This window comes from Sebastes umbrosus, chromosome 10 (genome assembly GCF_015220745.1).
Source record: "Sebastes umbrosus isolate fSebUmb1 chromosome 10, fSebUmb1.pri, whole genome shotgun sequence".
Classification (NCBI taxonomy): domain Eukaryota; kingdom Metazoa; phylum Chordata; class Actinopteri; order Perciformes; family Sebastidae; genus Sebastes; species Sebastes umbrosus.
This window is the reverse complement of record NC_051278.1, coordinates 16,291,905-16,310,058: the sequence shown is the minus strand read 5'-3', so window position 1 is coordinate 16,310,058 and position 18,154 is coordinate 16,291,905. Positions and strand designations below refer to the sequence as shown.

The following is an 18,154-nucleotide window of genomic DNA, read 5'->3' as shown; positions in this document are numbered from 1 at the left end:
TTAGAGTGACCAACACAACCACGCTGGCTGACCTGCAATGAATCCTGGTTGAAGAATGGAACGCCATCCCACAGCAACGTGTGACCAGGTTGGTGACCAGCATGAGGAGGAGGTGGCTGCGTATGGCTCTTCTACCGCTACTGAGGCTCCTGACGGTCTATTAAATGAATAAAGTGTAAAATTGCCAATATATCTTGTTTGTTCTTTGTTACTGATAGAGAGTTTAATCATCCAATCCACCAAACAACTCAAAACACGAGTCAATACCAACAGGAGAATACACTGTTTACCATCGGCAGAGCATTTTGGCACATTCTTCTTGGGCGCTACCCATATAATCAGCTGTGCTGCTCATCCCACAAATTCATGATCCTTACAAGTTGGACATCATTGTGAAGGTAAATAAACAGGCTTTCCAACAATGTAAACAGAGAAATAATCCAGAAATAATCCACCAAACACAAATTTCCAAACTTTTCTTTCTGAGTTTAGATCAATATACTTTTAGGGAACATTTTCTTCATATTAGTGGCTGTTTGTCTTTTTGATAATGACCAATTTAAGTTTTTGCCAACCTATATAGTATTTAGCTCTCATGTATGTATGAATGCATGAATAGGAGTATGTCATGCAGCTAATTGATTAAATAAAATAAAAAGGACATTTGATGTTGTGCTAAACTCACACAGTCATCTCGCGCATCCCCAGCAGCAGCAGCAGCAGCAGCAGCGGTGTGACGGTGGGACGCAGCCGGGTGAGAGCTGCATGGGGCGGGGTGATGTAGGACGTGTTGCCCCTCCCTACTGTCTGTTTGCACGGACTGTTTGGTGAAACACGGAACTGCTGTTTGCGCTGCTGCCTCCATCTCTCTGCAGACACAAGACGAAACGAAGATTATCATATTGGACTGACTGTTGTCACTATAACGTGAGTAACCCTGAGTAACCCTGAGTAACCGTTTCTTCATGAAGCTGTGTGTGTAACCGTGGCAACAACACCTCTCTCTGAGCTAATAGACGTTTATGACAATGCTAACTGTTAGCTTGCTGCTAGCTAGCGTTAGCTGCACTACGAAACACTCATCGGACTCCACAGCTAAAGCATGTCTTTATTGATAGTAACCAAGTGATACGAACATTAGGACAGGTGTTGAAAACATTATATGACTGGTTAGCTGACAGCTAACTGTTATATTATTGTTGTCAAAGAGGTGAACTGAAGGCTAAAAACAAAACATTGAGGCTCCTTGGGGTCAATCATATGGACAACTTTGAGTAGGTTCGTATTTCTGCTCTGATAATGTCAAATACAATACTAATATTTCCATAAACATTATGTTTTGACCTTGTGTTGAAATGTTAGATAGTTTAGTTAGCTGTGTGCTCTGTTAAATGTGGATGTCAAAGACTCACAGGTGGGGATCACATCATGTCAACACCTCACATGAAACATTGTGTTTTTTTGCTGCTGCCTTTTATTAAACCAGATAATGATCTTATACTGCACTAGAGCGTTTACTCTTGTGTGTTATACTATATTTTAGCTTCTATTCTAGCTTTTATCTTTAGCTTGTTTTCATTTTCTAATCTTTAATGTTTTTATAACAGTTTTAATTATGTCTTAATGTTCTTTTTGCACTTTGTGGCAATGTTCTTGAATGTTTGTTTAAAGCACTTTGAATTGCCCTGTTGCTGAAATGTGCTATACAAAGAAAGCTGCTTTGCCTTTCCTCAGGTGGTCATCAGAATCAGAATCAGAATCAGAATCAGAATCTGAATCTGAATCTGAATCAGAATCGTGTTTGTTGCCAGGTGTAAGAGGTATACACTAGAAATTTCCTTTGGTTATGTTGGTGCAAGTCAAACAGTATAATAACAAAAGAATAGATAAAAACCTTAGAATAAAATAAGAATAAAATTTTTTTTAAATTCTACCAATATACAATATACAAAATAAGCTATAAACAAAAATAAAAATAAACATGATGTAAACATCTGACAAGATCTCTGTTAGGGTTAGTTAGTTATATAGATGCCATGCTAGTGTTGTGCTACTTTAGTGCTGCTGAGAGTAAACTTTTACTCCCTTGGGTGTCTCATTGGGGTCCAAACTGTGTTGCCAGGTCTGTTCAAGCCACACAATAATCCACAATAATCATGTTGGATTACCAATTTTTTGCCACTTTTGATTTGTATCCTTTTTTATCCAATTCACCTGCAGTTCACACAGTCTTAACAGTTGTGTTTATACACTTGATATTCCCAATTGGGCATTGAGAAATGGCGAGTCACCACACTGTCAAAATGGCCCAACCTTTGAGTATTATTACATGTTGCCTGTCTTTCAAGTGTATTTGGTTTTATTCTGATAAATCTTTTGGTAATAATCCCAAACATTGATTGGTGATTTATACGTGTAAGAAGTTACAAACAGTCCCTTTAAATGAATGAATTAAAGGTCCAGTGTGTAGGATCTGGCAGTATCTAGCGGTGAGGTGAGGTGAGGAGATTGTAACCAACTGAATCCTCTCCTTGTCCGTTCTGGGCTACTGTAGAAACATGGCGGTGCAACATGGCGAACCCTCCCGCTCCTTATGTAGATATAAACAGCTCATTCTAAGGTAAAGAAAACACAATGATTCTTGTTATCAGGCGATTCTACACTAAAGAAAACATACTTATTAATATTATATTCCATTTCTGCCAATAGTTCCCCCTAATTGTTACACACTGGTCCTTTAATTCATAAGAAAGTTGTTATAATAAGTCACGAGCGAGTCACAGACCTGCCTAAAGATCTATGCAATCTGAAAGTTTCCAAATTAAGAAGGTAGACATGCAAACTTCTCTTCATCTGTGTTCCTTGTACTCCTGACAATAACCCCCTCTCTCTGTTTTTATTAACGGCTCGGAGGCAGAAAAAATATCCCTGAGCAACCGAGGAACTGCAAAGATTTTAGCGTCTTGGAGAGGGAGGAAGGAATCACTAGTTGCAACTGAGGGCATGAAACATTATTTTTAGTGCCTCAGGCTGTTGATGTGACACTGCCCTCTCCTCTTCTGTCCCTTTTTTGTTTTTATAGGATGTGATCGTCCAAGTACAGAGTAGTGTTCACACAACATAAATACTTATGTTTCTCTTGTGGGCATTTCAACATATCACTGTCAGGTGGTGGACAATGTGGATCGCCAAGAGCGATATTGATTTACCAGGTCCCAGGTCAAATTTAAAGGGATGAATGTGATTCGGCATTGTGCTGTTGGACTGGCTGGACTGAATGGTTTTAAAATAAGTAAAACTAATGTCTTGGCTCACTGTGAAATGATACAACTTGAGACATATGCTGAACAAGCTTCCATGCTTTATTCTAACAGGTAGGCAGGATTGGATGTAAATATAGTCTTACTTGGCTGGGGTTTGATGTAGGAGTTAATATTTGTAGTGTTCTGCAGCGATCTGATCAATTTTGGACCATAATTTATCATCAGTGGTGGAATGTAATGATGTGCATTCACTCAAGAACTGTACTTAAGTACAATTTTGAGGTACTTGTACTTTACTTGAGTATTGCCATTTTATGCTATTTAATACTTTTACTCCACTACATTTTGGAGGCAAATATTGTACTTTTTACTCTGCTACATTTATTTGATAACTTCAGTTACTAGTTACTTTGCAGATTTAAATTATCAATACAAAATATATATCAACTTATAAAGTATGATGTATTATTATAGGTTAAGCTACCCAACAATATATTATGTAAGAAAAGCTACAAACTGCAACATTAAAGTGATGCTCACACATTAATGCATCAATAATTATAATCCAGTAATATAATATATATTATTCTGAAATGGGTCATTCTGCATTATGTGTACTTTTACTTTTGGTACTAAGAATATTTTTTTACTTGTAACAGAGTACTTTGACATTGTGGTATTGTTACTCAAGTAAAATAGCTGAATACTTCCTCCACCACTGTTTATCATTTACGCTATCTTGATAACAAAAACTATTCAGAGATCAAGATTGAAAGACCCTGACATCTACAAGTCATTATATAAACTGTTGGATTGTGTTATATACATTTGACAAACTGTTATAATGTTGTACCTTGCTTTATGGATGTAGAACAAAGGCAAGAAAGGTTGGATGCAAGTGACTTGAGGATAACTGGATGCTGTTTTTCGGGCATATCTCTCAGAAGCAGCTTAGTTGTCCATTGCAGTGTGTGTTCCTGCATTGATACGTTTTTGAATGCAAGGTATTCAAAAGAGATGTCTCCACCAAAGGTAGTGAGTTACCACATTTTAATAACAAGGTCCTCTTCAGTACTCTATGAAGATGGATAGTCAAATAAGGGAGTTGTAGTTGTAGTGTGGCTCACTGCTTTTCATTCAATAGCCTTCATATTCCCAGTGTCCCCTTCTTGTCCAAAAAGTTCTAACAGGTTGATGAGGAAAAAAAGAGCGCATTAGTTTGTCTCAGCTGTAAAAATCTATTTTCTGTACAAGCGCCAAGCCCCAACTGGGGATATCACAGATCATGGGTACCTCTCACTTTGAAAATAATTAATTTCGGCTCAGTTGACATATTTCAAAGACCCAAGAAGACATTAATTATACGAGCCTAAATGGGCGGCCCTCAGCTGGAAGCTTGGAGTGGAACAGACAAAGACAAACACTTCTGCGTTGCTGTTGTTGTTTGTCCCTCTGCCTCTTGTATATTTAAGCTTGTCTGGCATATATGTGTTCGTTTGTGGCAGAGAGTAAAAACTCTTTCCAGCTGAACATAAAACCTCTACATACATTTCAAACAGATCTGATATGGGGTGGGCATCAAGTAATTCTGTCAGGAGGTCAGAAATGATTCAGAAATGATGGCCTCAATTCTCATCATTTGATGTTGTTATTTAAAGATATGGCCAATGGTTCATGTTGTTTGGTACTTACAGTATCTGGTAGATATCATCCAAAATTGGGAGTGTATCCCTTTAGTCAAATAAGCATGTTCAGTGCCACAATACAAGTGCTTAAAGATTTGTTTTTGTACTATTGACTTCCAATCAAGTTGTTCTGTTGCACTGAATAGGTTTTTCATCTCGATGATGTCAATAATATCATTGGCACCAGTCTTTTAGCATCATTCTCCAACTCCATAAAATGCTGTGCATGCACGCTTGCTGTTCCCCCCCATCCCCAATAGTCATGGGCTGCCGAACACTCCAATTAGCATATGCCATTTCTGTCTTTCTACTGAATCACTTTGACAATCGGTGTCTGAATAGTTAATAGGATATCGACAGGTGGCAGCTTCAGGCCTCAGTGGGGTGAACTCCTCTGTCCCATCCTTTTGTGTGCACACACGGGAGTATACAGATACACACCAGTAGCCCCTTGCTTAATTATTAATCATCTTTTCATGACACAGATGAATGAAGCAACGGTCTGGTTGAAAATGAAGTTCTGGAGCTTAGCTGCACTGGTAGCAATTAGTTTTATCCTCACTTTCTGTTGTTTATTAATTGAGGTGTGTGAGGATTGCAGGACATTTATGCACTGACTGTTGAAGGTACAGTTTTGCCTGCAGTGCAGTATGAAGACAGATCCCACGAGTGCACGGCTATTGTTCTAAGCTTTGCCTCTTGAGATGAGTGTTAATTAGTTTTTTGGTCAAATTCTCCAAAACCTTTCCTAAGACTTCTATGGCTTATGACTAAAGAAGGAAGGAAAGACGTGTGCACGCTTCTACATGACATTCAGTTGTGTAGTTTGAAACATTTTTATCCTCTTATTTGTCAGTATTTGTAGTGACAGAAAAAGATCTTTGCCAGGTATTATTACTTTTTGGCTGGACCGCAGAGGGCCAGCCCTACAAATGCAAAAGTCTGTCACTGAGTGAGTGACTGAAGAAGTTACACGATTGATCGGCTGAGTGTTGGAGGCTGAGTGTTGGAGTTTCCTCATTGGCCGTTGCTCTTTCAAAATGAAAAGGCGGGGAACAATCCTTTATGCAAATGAGCCCGTCCTGCGTGACGCGTCCGGCTCACGAAACTTGGACCAAGCTGTCAAACTAGGCGATCTAGTTCTAAAATGAAACAAGAGTCAGCAGTGGCATAGCCTATTTCTTGCTTAAAAAATTGTTTAGATGGAATAACCGAAAGTTTATGAGCAGGCCGCCACGTTGTTTCCTGTTTGAAACAGCGAGCAGAAAACCAGGGACCATTCACATGCATTTCACGATAGGTTACGTCACCACTTGAACGGCCAGTTGAGTGGAGCAGTGCATCCATTTGTGTCCTCCCCGCACCTGGTAGACATGTACCGCTGGATTTAACATTGTAGACATGACCACTGACTATTTGTAAAACAATTCAGCCACACATTCACAGACTGACCATACACGGCCAAGCCATATACTCGGTCTTGTTTTCTGTCATCACATGCTGAACAACATTTCCTAAAACAATACAATTTTTGTACAGTACAGTCAAAAGAGTATCAGCTGTTTCACCACACCTTTACTCTTTTCTCTCTGCAGGATGTTCCACTTGCGGGCGTTGTCCGCGGTTGCAGTGGGGCTAGCGCAGTTGTCCCGGCGCTACCACAGCGGTGCGGTGCGAGGGTCTGGCAGGAGGAGGCTGATGCTTGCAGCCCTGGCTGGGGTGACTGGTGCGACTGCTAGTGCTGGGCTGCTCTGGAAAACGTAAGTCTGGGTCCAGTAATACACCTGTTCGCTTCTATGTTGTACTGAGAAAATGATTACAGCCTTCTGATACTTAAATTGAATACAATTTAAAAATACTTTATTTGTTCCTCAAGGGGCAATTCAAGGCAAGCTGGTTGCTCAAAAAATATCCCAAAAATTACAAAATATCCATCCAGCCCAATCATATTGTAGCACATCATTAATGTTAACTAGCACTACGCTAGCTTCTGAAGGTATACTGAATGTATACACATGCTGCTTTTACTTTTTAAGGAGGTAACAGTGAATAAAGACCTATCCTGCTTTATAGGAACAGTGTTGTTCCTTAATTTCATTGTCTTCTGTCTCGATCGCCAGGTGATGTAGTGGTTCAATTTTACACTGTGATCTGCCGGCTTTAGCTTTTATCTTAATCTTTTTAACCTGTTTTCGCTGCTGAGTCAGTTTGACATCCTGATTTATCCTCCAAATGCATATTGTAGATCCTTCTGTCTGCTTCTCTCTGTAATCGCTTTTTTCGATTTTTTAAAAATTAGCTAGCTATTTATGCAGGGAGTGCAGTTAGTAACAGTGTGGTCTCTATCGCAGCTTTGACAGCTTGATGGAGTAGCAGCAAGGGGCGGGGCTTAGCGAAGGGTCATTTACTTCTCTTCACACCATGACTTGCAAGCTTCTCTATCTGGCATGGTCCCCATTAAATGAACACTCTTTGATCTACATTAAGTAAACTAGGATTTGCTTGCGGTGCAGTATTTAACAGCAGCACAGTTTTTTGAGCACATGCCAAATTCGATTCCCCGGCATTACACAACTGTTAGGGAAACCACCCCACAAAGTTGCTTACCTGCATTTCTGTTGACACGCCAAGCCACCTCCTCAAGAGTGGTCACACATTTGTATATGGCTATCCATTACTAAGCAGGCTGGTGTTTAGTTAAGGCAAAACAGTGGAGAGGGTGTTTATGTGAGAGCTCTATTGGGACAGAATGACTGTGCTGCAGGAGGCAGAGTGATGGATGGCGCCTCAGGGCATTTGAGACTGATGGGACGAGACTGTTCCAGGCCTTCACCCAGGGCTTCATTCTCCTGGTGTCTCGTTAAACTGAATTATTCAGCCTACCCTAGACAGACCCTGCTATTTATTATTATTATTCCAATTTCCAATTTAGTCAGAAAAATGGTCAAGGGGGAGTTTGCCTTGGTAAACCTCTCTGCAAGCAAAACACAGCGCATCACATTATCACTCACTCATCATTTTCTCTCCCCGTTTGAACTGTTTGGCATCATAGCTACACTTATCTGCAAAAAATTGTCAGCTAAACTCTACTTTCTCGATTCTACTTGGTACCAGGGCAAAAAAAAAGAAGAGATACTGCAATACTTAACCTTCTTTATAAATGACATTCAAATGTCACTCAGGTGTTAATGTGTTTCTAATCTGTTTCTTTGTTTGGAAAATAGAGCATATGCAGAGGCAGGGCCTTCTGTTCGACACTCTGAGCAACCAGGCGGAGAGGAGCCTCATTTCGTGAGGGATGCCGATTCTGAGGCAGAGTCTGAGAAATCGGTGGAGGCCAGCAGCGGAGACGAAGAAGCAAATGAAGGTGGTGAGGGGGGGAAGAAGAAGAAGCCACGCTCTGGATTCCGTGACCGCAAGGTAATCAATAAACAATAAACATTCAGTAGGTCCGATATTTAATTCACCTCTAGAATGGTGTTTTGAAAGCCCTCCAAATCAATGTCCAATATGCAAACGCCGGTATATTTCTGACAGAATATTTTACGGAGACATACAGTGGTAATCAGCGTGCATTGCTGCTGTCATAAACAACAGGAAGGCACCAGCTGTAAGATTTTATTGCTGTTAATTAGGCAGCAGATGACAAAGGACATGAAGAAGAAGAATAAAGGGTCTTTGATAGCCAAGTAAGCACAGCTCTGCATATCACCATTGGAGAACCAGGGGAGAAGGAAAGAGCAAGACCTTTGAACGTTCAATGCAATATTTTCAAAGGAAATGTGATGCAATAGTTCATCTGACTTATGGGTGTAGATGTAAAAAAATGTGCCTCAGCAGCAGTCATAGTCTGCTGAAAACAGATAGACGTCTAGAGAGCAAACCGATTTGAGTGAATCACAGCACCGCAGGATTCACTAGTGTGTTGGTAAGAATTGGTTGTTTGTGCCAGCTCACTCACTATGTCAAAGAGGTTTGATAAAGCGTACTGTCTGTAGTAAATTGTGTGTGTGTATATGTGTGCAAATGTCTGAGCGTGTGCATCGAATGTGGTTGAATATTGATGGAGTTTTACAGTATACAGTATGCAGTGGCAAGTACTTACAGTACATATAGGGCTGCAACTAATTATTTTCATTGTTAATTAATCTGTTGATTATTTTCTTGATTAGTTGTTCGGTCTATTAAATGTAAAAAAAAATGGTGAATAATCAGTGTTTCCCAAAGCCCAAGATGATGTCCTCAAATGTCTTGTTTTGTCCACAACTCAAAGATATTCAGTTTACTGTCATAGAGGAGGAAAGAAACCAGAAAATGTTCACATTAAATTCACATTTAAGAAGCTGGAAACCTTTTTTTCTTAGAAAATACTCAATCCAATTAATCGATTATCAAAATAGTTGGTGATCAATTTAATAGTTGACAACTAATCGATTAATAGTCGCAGCTCTACTTACACTACTTCAGAACATTTGTTTTGAGTATATGGTCCTTCCGTTTTGTCTTTGTTTTTTCCAAAGGTGATAGGGACTGTCTGAATAATGCTCAAATAATTTAAATGCTAAATTATGCAACAAGAGGGAATTTTCACTCTAATGTGTGTTTTAAAATTCAGTTTCATTTTTTACCTTCTTACTTTTAAAGTGATTTGCCGCTCTTGTCTCAGATGTTGCACAACAATCTTTAAAAACCTGAAGGAAAAAAATTAATAAATAACTGGTGTGACTTGAATTTCACTCCTCTGGTTGTATATGTGCAATTTTTGCAATGAAAAGAGAGGCACATAAATGGCTGAAAGCTCAAAAGAAGGGGCTCCAGTCCCCATCAGTGTGGGTGATGCTGAGATCAGTAGCCTGTAAATCTGAGGAGATGAGATCCAGAGAGAGATGACAGCGTATCTCTGGCTTTCCATCAGTCAGGCTCTCCGGCATTTCCACACGACTGTCCCATAACCTCTCATCCATACACTGATGGTTGTCTCTTCTGGGGGACATGCTCCTGGTGATTTCCCTATAGACCTATGAGGTCTGTTAAAGAGGGGGAACCAACACAGAAGCACGCAATCATCGCTACACACTCAAAAAGAGAATGTAGTTTAATCAAAGTCTGTGCATCTCTCTCACTCTTTCTGTTATCAAACTGAAGTGGCTTCAAAAGGCATTTTGCTTTTTCCACAGGGAGTTTTTGCAGTGTACACAATTGTTCAGTGTCACATGAAATAGCAGTCTGTGTAGATTAATGTGGCTGAGCTCAGCGACCAAACAGATTGTCATCTTCCCAGTTATGCTGCATCTGTTTAAAACTTTATGCCGAAAAGCAAACGGCAGCGTCAAGGCAAACATTGATGTGGCTAATGTGTGTGTAGCAGAGCTGAATAAATTCGTTTTTTGTATTTTACAAAAACGTTGGACTTCGATATGCCAGTGATGGCATGTTGTTCACAGCCGTGTGTGGCTGTGACAGTCCTACAGTCTCCCTTCATGTTAACCTGTCATTCTGACTTATGCTTATAACACTATTTCTTATTTTGATAATGTGATAGTTGAGTCAGGAGGTTAATATACTACCCATCATCAAGACTGTCGTTTTCCTGCCGCCACCTGCTTCTTTATTCTGTTCACTCCTTTCACCCTCTCTACACTCTCTTAACTCTACCTTACTACACAGAGGATGGGAATATTGCTGGGTCTTTAGTTTGCTTCATGTTTAGGTATGTTAGAGTGGTGCTCGTGCCTAATGTGGGAAATTTGGTGTCATTAATTGTGGTTCCCGTCTGGTTGGCAGGTGATGGAGTATGAGAACAGGATAAGAGCCTACTCAACCCCCGACAAGATTTTTCGCTACTTTGCCACGCTGAAGGTCATCGGAGAGCATGGAGACGCTGAGGTTTACATGACGCCCCAGGACTTCATACGCTCCATCACACCTAACGAGAAGCAGCCTGAGAGTGAGTCACATCTCTTTCCTTCCAACACCTTTGCTTAGTCTTCATCAGTGACTGCGTTTTTTACATGCACAAAATATTCTGGCTTTTGCCATTTTTCCAAAAAGACAGTATTCCTACTAAGCCTTTAGTGTGTTGTATAGTTTTTGTGCATGTAAAAGGTCTGCAAAGTTACAAACCTCAAAATCCAGGCCAAAGGGAGTTACTCTTCCCCCACAGAAACACTGTTCCTGAACTGCCTGAAGCACCTTGCTTGAAGTCCTGCCTTTTCTTCTGTAATGTGATGATGTCACCAAGTAACACACCTTGCCTAGCGGCTAGTGTGGCACGCCCTCAAACAAAGCTAGTTAGAGCGAAGCTGAAGCAGAGTCTGAAAAGTCAGCAGGAGCTCAAACAGAGCGTTTCAGACAGATGGTGAAAAGAGGAGCTGCAGCACAGCTTATTTTGAGCATGCAAGAAGCCACGGAGTCGTGTGTTGCAAACTGCCATTAAAAACCCCAATTGAGACGCATATTCTGAATGCAATGTATACATGTCCAAAGAATGCTCCTAAAACACAAATAATATCGGCAATCCTGCATCCCACATTGGGAATAAGGCCTAATTCTGAATATCGAAACGAAATATTCTGTTTTCACGACCCGAAATATTGTCATATTTGGAATAATAGTGGAATAGTATTAGGTATGTAAACATAGTCATAGACTTCTTTACACACACTGGCATGCTCCAGTTTTTTACTATAGTTTTAATTCTGTTTTTCTGTATTCCTGTAGTCTGGTTCTGTAGATTCAAGTAAGTGTTTAGACTGGTTCTGCCCCTCATCCAGGATTTTGACCCCAAATATACCCTGCCAACCTTGCCGAGATCATATTTCTCCACTGGTAGAGCGTTACTCAACACAGCCCCCATGCTCCATCCAGCTACAGGGACACTTAGCACATGCTTGGCAGTTCCGGACTTATGACAGTTCATGGTATAACGATCCCACTGACTGTGTTCACAAGTATGAAGGAAGGCAGGGAGGGGAGGAGTGACAGGGCTGTCCGATCACGCCGAGTTGAGGGACTCGCAGCACAGCAGTTGGTGTAGCAATTAACAGGTTCAAACCAGAGCAGATCTCGGGCGTCACACACGGAGCCAGTGAGAGATATTTGATCTTCAGCCATGGGAGGGTTGGGAAGGCAGGGAGCTTAACTTGGCACTGGCATGTTTCAGCGACACTCTTGTCTTTATCTGCCATCATCCGGTTATTCATTACTAAAATTCATTTAGATTTTTGACATATATCAGGCTCCATCTCAGACTTGCGGGACTATTACATCCTGCACATCCATCCACAGTAAAGGAGGCAGTTAGCACTTAATAAGGATTTAGCTGGGAATGTCACGTCTGCGCTGCCTTTCCTGCTCACCTCAGCACTTCAGCTGTTAACCACGCACAACACTTGGCCTAGCTTGGCCCCCATTGGCCTTCCATTCATAGACCCAGTACCTTGCCTCCTCCAGCTCTTCCATTCTTTATCCTGCTCCTAAACTGGAATTTAAGAAATGATGAGCCGAGCTCTGTTGGATGAGAGAAGGTTCAGCATAAGAAAATGGAAAAAGCCAGGAGAAGCTGCAGTTTACTTCATAGGTAGCCACTTCTTAAAGCCCCCAACCCAAGAGAGATTAACCAACAGACTCCCTGGTTAATTAAAAAAGTAATGACAAAATCTCAGTTGCTGATTAGTTTGCTTTTGCTGTTTTAATGCTCTGCAGATTTTCTGGCCCGTAGATGATGAATAATCCATGGACATGATTAAAAAAAAAAAAAGATAGTTTTAGCCTACCTTTTATTTTGAATTGTCTGTTTGAACAAGGGCAAGGTACACATAGCATCTCCAAATCCGACAGTTCAGCCTCACAGAGCCCGATACGCATGGTGCTTTCAGGTGATCCTTATCAACTTGTTAAGCTGAAATGTGAATCTTCTGACGAGGATGTTCCCCATGCTCTTAACAGAATAGATTGTGTGATACTGAGGGATGCTGGATAGACCAGTTGTGTCCTTTTAAAACCAGGCTGCCTTTTTCAAGTGCATTTGACAGACCTTGTTTGCCCAGTATTTGGTCTAGACATGTGAGCTTAAAGGGACAGTTCAGGTGTTTTGAAGTGGGGTTTTATGAGGTACTTATCCGTAGTCAGTGTATTACCTGCAGTAGATGACGGTCAGCCTGCCCCCAGCTTGGAGAAACAGACAGGAGTACCGACAAAGCAATACAGTGCTGTGGACGGAGACGGCAGAAAAATGTATTTCAGCCATCCAAAAGAAAGGCTCACCTAATATCCGATTAATTGTACGCTATATTTAGAATATTTTATGATGGCGAACTGAACTAAATATGAAACGCATCTAAACTGTTTTTGTCATCTGAGCCTGCTGGTTTTGGAGCAAGCATAGATAAGTTTCACTTTCAGTTCCGTTTCCCGTCGGAAAGGAGAAGTTAAGGGCTGTCTGATGGCAAGATAAAGTGATGAAAATATTCTATAGCGTACACTTAAAATGCTATTGAGGTAGGTAGCTAAAATACGCTTTTCTGCCGTCCCCTTCCACAGCACTGTACTGCTTTGCTCCGGTGTTGATACACCCGTCTGTTTCTCCAAACTGGGGGGGGTGCCGACCATCATCTACTATAAATAATACACCGGCTATGGATAAGTACCTCATACAACCCCACTTCAAAACACCCGAACTATCCCTTTAACCTCAGCGATCCAGCCCCTGAATTGGGAATCTCCGTTGATTGTGGTAGTTAAAGGATTATTGACTCAGCAGAAGAAGGTTGTAGGCTATTCTCAGAGGTCTTAGGTGATGAGGTTTTCCGTTAATGCTGATGAAGCCAAGTTCAGTTTAATAAGATTATCCTCTAACCATCGCCCTCAAAGTTAATCTGATTTGTTTCAATAGGTCAGTGTACTACTATTCTTTCTGTGTGATATCAAGAGCCTGTGTGACTCTTGGAATACTTTGTCATATTTTAATACTGCATGCTTCATCTAAAAGATAAGAACTGACAAGCCTCACACAAGAGTTTAGAAAATAATCACCTCAGCAAGGATTATTAGTTTGAATTACATTAGTTTGGAGGTAGAGTTGTGTTTTTCACCTGAAATTCATAACTCATATTTGAAGTCTATCTGATTAAGTCTAGTAAAAAATGAGGAAAATCACATTTCATATCATTCTTGCAGGGAGCAGAATTGTATTCAGCCACAGAATAAATTGATGCATTTTGCGTAGAAAGAAATGACACCGAAATAACAGTAATAAGACTGACAGGATATAAGACCTGTATCCAGTGAAGACTACTCATTCTCAACTGATCCATATGTTGCGGAAACTGCAAATAAAGACACTCTGGACCCATGAAATAATGCACAAAACACTGAAAGGGTTAAAGTATAAAGATTGTAATTACAATGGAGATGGAGACACAAACCTGATTATCAAGAAGTCAGGTATGGCATCTCATGGATTCTTTTTACACAGTACAATAAACACTCACCGGCCACTTTATTAGGTACAAGGTGTACCTAATAAAGTGGCTGGTGCTAGTACCGGGTGGTCTTCTGCTGCTGTAGCCCATCTGCTTCAAGGTTCGACGTGTTGTGCGTTCAGAGATGGTATTCTGCATACCTTGGTTGTAACGAGTGGTTATTTGAGTTACTGTTGCCTTTCTATCATCTCGAACCACTCTGCCCATTCTCCTCTGACCTCTGACATCAACAAGGCATTTTCGTCCACACAACTGCCGCTCACTGGATATTTTCTCTTTTTCGGACCATTCTCTGTAAACCCTAGAGATGGTTGTGCGTGAAAATCCCAGTAGATCAGCAGTTTTTGAAATACTCAGACCAGCCCGTCTGGCACCAACAACCATGCCACGTTCTTAAGTCACTTAAATCCCCTTTCTTCCCCATTCTGATGCTCGGTTTGAACTTCAGCAAGTCGTCTTCACCACGTCTAGATGCCTAAATGCATTGAGTTACTGCCATGTGATTGGCTGATTAGCTATTTGTGTTAACAAGCAATTGAACAGGTGTGCCTAATAAAGTGGCCGGTGAGTGTATAGTACTTCAGAGAACAAAGAACCAAATTACTATTGGCTCTTAGCCAGAAGCAAAAACACGTTCATCCAATCCTAAACTTCCACATGATCCTCATGTAGTGTCCATGCCCTCAGCTCATGTTACTGGTCATCTTAAACACATTCACTTTCCTGAACATCAGAAAATCAGTTTTCAGATGGACTACACATTCCTGAACGTCGTAAAAAACAGTCTCCAATGAGCTGAGGTGAACAGTGTCACAGTAATGAAATAAGTGAAATAATGATAAACTAATGTTTCTTGTCCTGTGCGTTGAAGTAATTTTTCTCTTTGTTAGCAGTGAACCAATCAAACACCTTGAGATACTCATTTCAAGAAACCATGTATATGAATATACATGTGAGCACCGTTGATCTTGGTACGCTGGTTGACAACTTTGTTCTAAGTGATGATCGGAAGAGTCAAAGCTGAATGCCGATGATTGTTTATTTTAATATTTGCAAAGTGGAAATGGGCTGTTAATGACTATTATTAATCTTGAGTGACTACAAAAGGTTGAGTCATGACACCAAGTAAATACATTCGCTCTGCTTCATGCTGGGCATAAATCTTGATGCTCCTGCTGTGTAACTACTCTGCCTCACATCTCGTTTGTTATAATATTTATCTAGTCTGTACATCGGTTTATATTCTCTCTCTCTCTCTCTCTCTCTCTTTTTCAGGTCTAGGACTGGATCAGTTCATCGTGAAGCGCTTTGATGGAAAGGTAAGAAGTGGGCGTCCGGGCGGTTAAGAGGATAGAGGGTCAACTTAGCAATCATGGAGGTCAGCAGCAGGGAGTTTTTATAATTACCTCTTAGAAACATTTCGTTCCTGGTTCATAAATTCAGTTTAAAGTAACTGTTGTTGGATTTCTTAAATATGCTGTAAACTCAATGAGTATTGCGTTTCCACAGAAAGCTGTGTTATTAGAGCTTATTTCTTTTGCCCAGTCTGCCAGAAGGGTTTATTCCCCAGAATGGCCAATAATGGCTTAAAGAATCAGTTCATCCAAAATACAAAAGAAACATATTTCTTCTCACTTACCCCAGTTGCCCATGGTGCGGTTCAGCCATGAAGATAATTTCAGTTTTATGAAGTTTTGAGTTATTCGCCTCTGAAATTTTTGCCACTAACCCAATACAACAGAGGTGAATAGAATTTTTTTTAATGCAAATGTAATGTAAAAAACAGTATCATGTTTTTGCAGAAACAGTGTTCCAGTTATTATTCACTCTTCTGCAGTTTACATATGAGCTCTCTCAGTCAAATTAAAAGCTCAACATTCAGTAAAAACGTTTAAGTCAATGTGTACTTTTTTAATTAATTTATCTTTGCAGAGTTTTGTCAGAAAATCTGTCCTTCAACTCTTAAATATTGATCCTAATTTCATACAGAAAAATTTAAGCAAATGCCGTCTGCACTTGATAATTAGGCATTGTAATCCCCAGAATACTGTGAGGCTTTTATCATTTCATGCCTTGGATTTTAAATATGCATACACAGAGAAGGAATTATATGCAAGGTTTTGAAAAGTGTGGTCTTAATTCAGTGCAGTAGTGAAGTGAGAGAACTGTTACTGAAATTAAATGAAAATAATAGTCAAAGATAAATCCATGTAAACTGACTCATAAGTGGGCATTACTTATCAGCACAAACTTTCTGTGCAGACTTCCATGTCAATTATCCAAAGTTGTTTATCAAATATTATGCAGCATCTGCTTTAGTTTATTTTAAATGTGTCTTTTGCTGAACTGGATAATATGTCTGCAATATAAATCTATGAATAACATCTATGAAATGCAATATATATCAAAGAACTGCCACATGCAGTCATCGTTCAGGCTGAAATGACATTGAAGAAATGGATAAATAGAACTGGAATGATGTATAAATTGAGGTGATAACTCAGTGTCACAGAAATAAACAAATACTCATCAGGGGCAGGGGGGGTTACAGCGTTATAGAAGATGACATATGGAAAGAGATAGTGGAGCAAATGGAAAACGCCATTACATTCAGTCAGCAGAGAGTGCAGAAATGAATGGACAAAAATTAGAAATACTGCTATGAGAATGTTAGCTGGCATTTATGGGTCCACTTTGTTGTTTGTAAGTGCATTTCTGATGATATCTTGTGCATAAGCTGGTGTCACACTGAGATACTTCAATTGCAGGTACAAGTTTTATAGGAGAAAAAAGTGAGAATGACACAGAACATCCACAGTGCATGTTTTTACAATGTGGTCCCCCTTCCTTCAATGTTAAAGGATGTTGTTTTTCATGTTGTTTTTCACATACCATACCCTGTATACTATGTTTTTTCTTTTCTCATGTCTTTGGTTAAGCTCCTGCTTTGCTGTCCGCTTCTCAACTCGTATCATTTTCCAATAACATTAATCAAAACTAAAGCATTCAATCAGAATAGCTTGCTTTACAACCTACGATGGGATCTTCTCTGCCTTCAGTTGGTTTAGCCTAGTTCAGTGAAGCCTCTTTAACACACTAGCTCCACACTTAATCATGGAGAGGGACATGTACAAAGTGAGTCTGTCTAGTGCATAATGACCTATTTAAACACAATAACAGCAGGTGAACTTTGGACAGGTTAGCCCCCCCCCCTTTTGGCCACAGACTGACTAGTCTCTGTGCTCTAAATGCAAACCTTTCTCTGGTCACAGTCAGGAAAATAGAGGCCATCAATATAAATCACCAGCATCCCTTGATATTGATTCTGACCATTACTGCCCTTTCGCTGATCCCAAGATGCTTCTCTCACACCCAGTAGCCAACCGTCCTCATTCATTTAGTGTTGTAGTTTCTAACCTCATTAGAAAGTCCATCAGCCCGCAGGCTGGTACGAAGACGAGTAAAGTCTGTACCTCATCTCCATATTGTAGTCAGATGAACAAAAGACAGAAATCTTTGTCACAACTCCCCTGCCTTCTGCATCTCAGTAGTGATTTTACTAAGCCTTATGTTTAGTGAAAGTCCCCAGAACTTTGACTCGGCCATATTTCAAAATGCTTGGGCTATTCATTAATCAAAAGTCAATGTTAGATTCTGCGGCCACCTAAAATCGAAATAGCACACTCTTCATTTATGGCCCTTGTCTGATTATGTAAACGTCGTC

At 40.2% G+C, this 18,154-nt stretch overlaps 1 protein-coding gene across 9 annotated transcripts in view; it reads left to right on the top strand.

Moving 5' to 3' along the window:
• Positions 1 to 778: 778 nt before the first annotated feature.
• micu1 (mitochondrial calcium uptake 1) overlaps positions 779 to 18,154 on the top strand; it is a 40,039-nt gene continuing 22,663 nt past the window's right edge. For 4 of the 9 annotated variants that reach the window (XM_037782329.1, XM_037782328.1, XM_037782327.1 and 1 more), the window contains exons 1-5: positions 779 to 927; positions 6,544 to 6,708; positions 8,173 to 8,368; positions 10,733 to 10,895; positions 15,706 to 15,749. In XM_037782329.1, coding sequence (XP_037638257.1) covers positions 6,545 to 6,708; positions 8,173 to 8,368; positions 10,733 to 10,895; positions 15,706 to 15,749 — 567 coding nt within the window. In that variant the 5' untranslated portion in view covers positions 779 to 927; position 6,544. Of the gene's footprint in view, positions 928 to 1,045; positions 1,170 to 6,543; positions 6,709 to 8,172; positions 8,369 to 10,732; positions 10,896 to 15,705; positions 15,750 to 18,154 lie in introns of those variants that run through there. The other 5 variants (XM_037782334.1, XM_037782332.1, XM_037782331.1 and 2 more) reach the window with 2 other exon arrangements.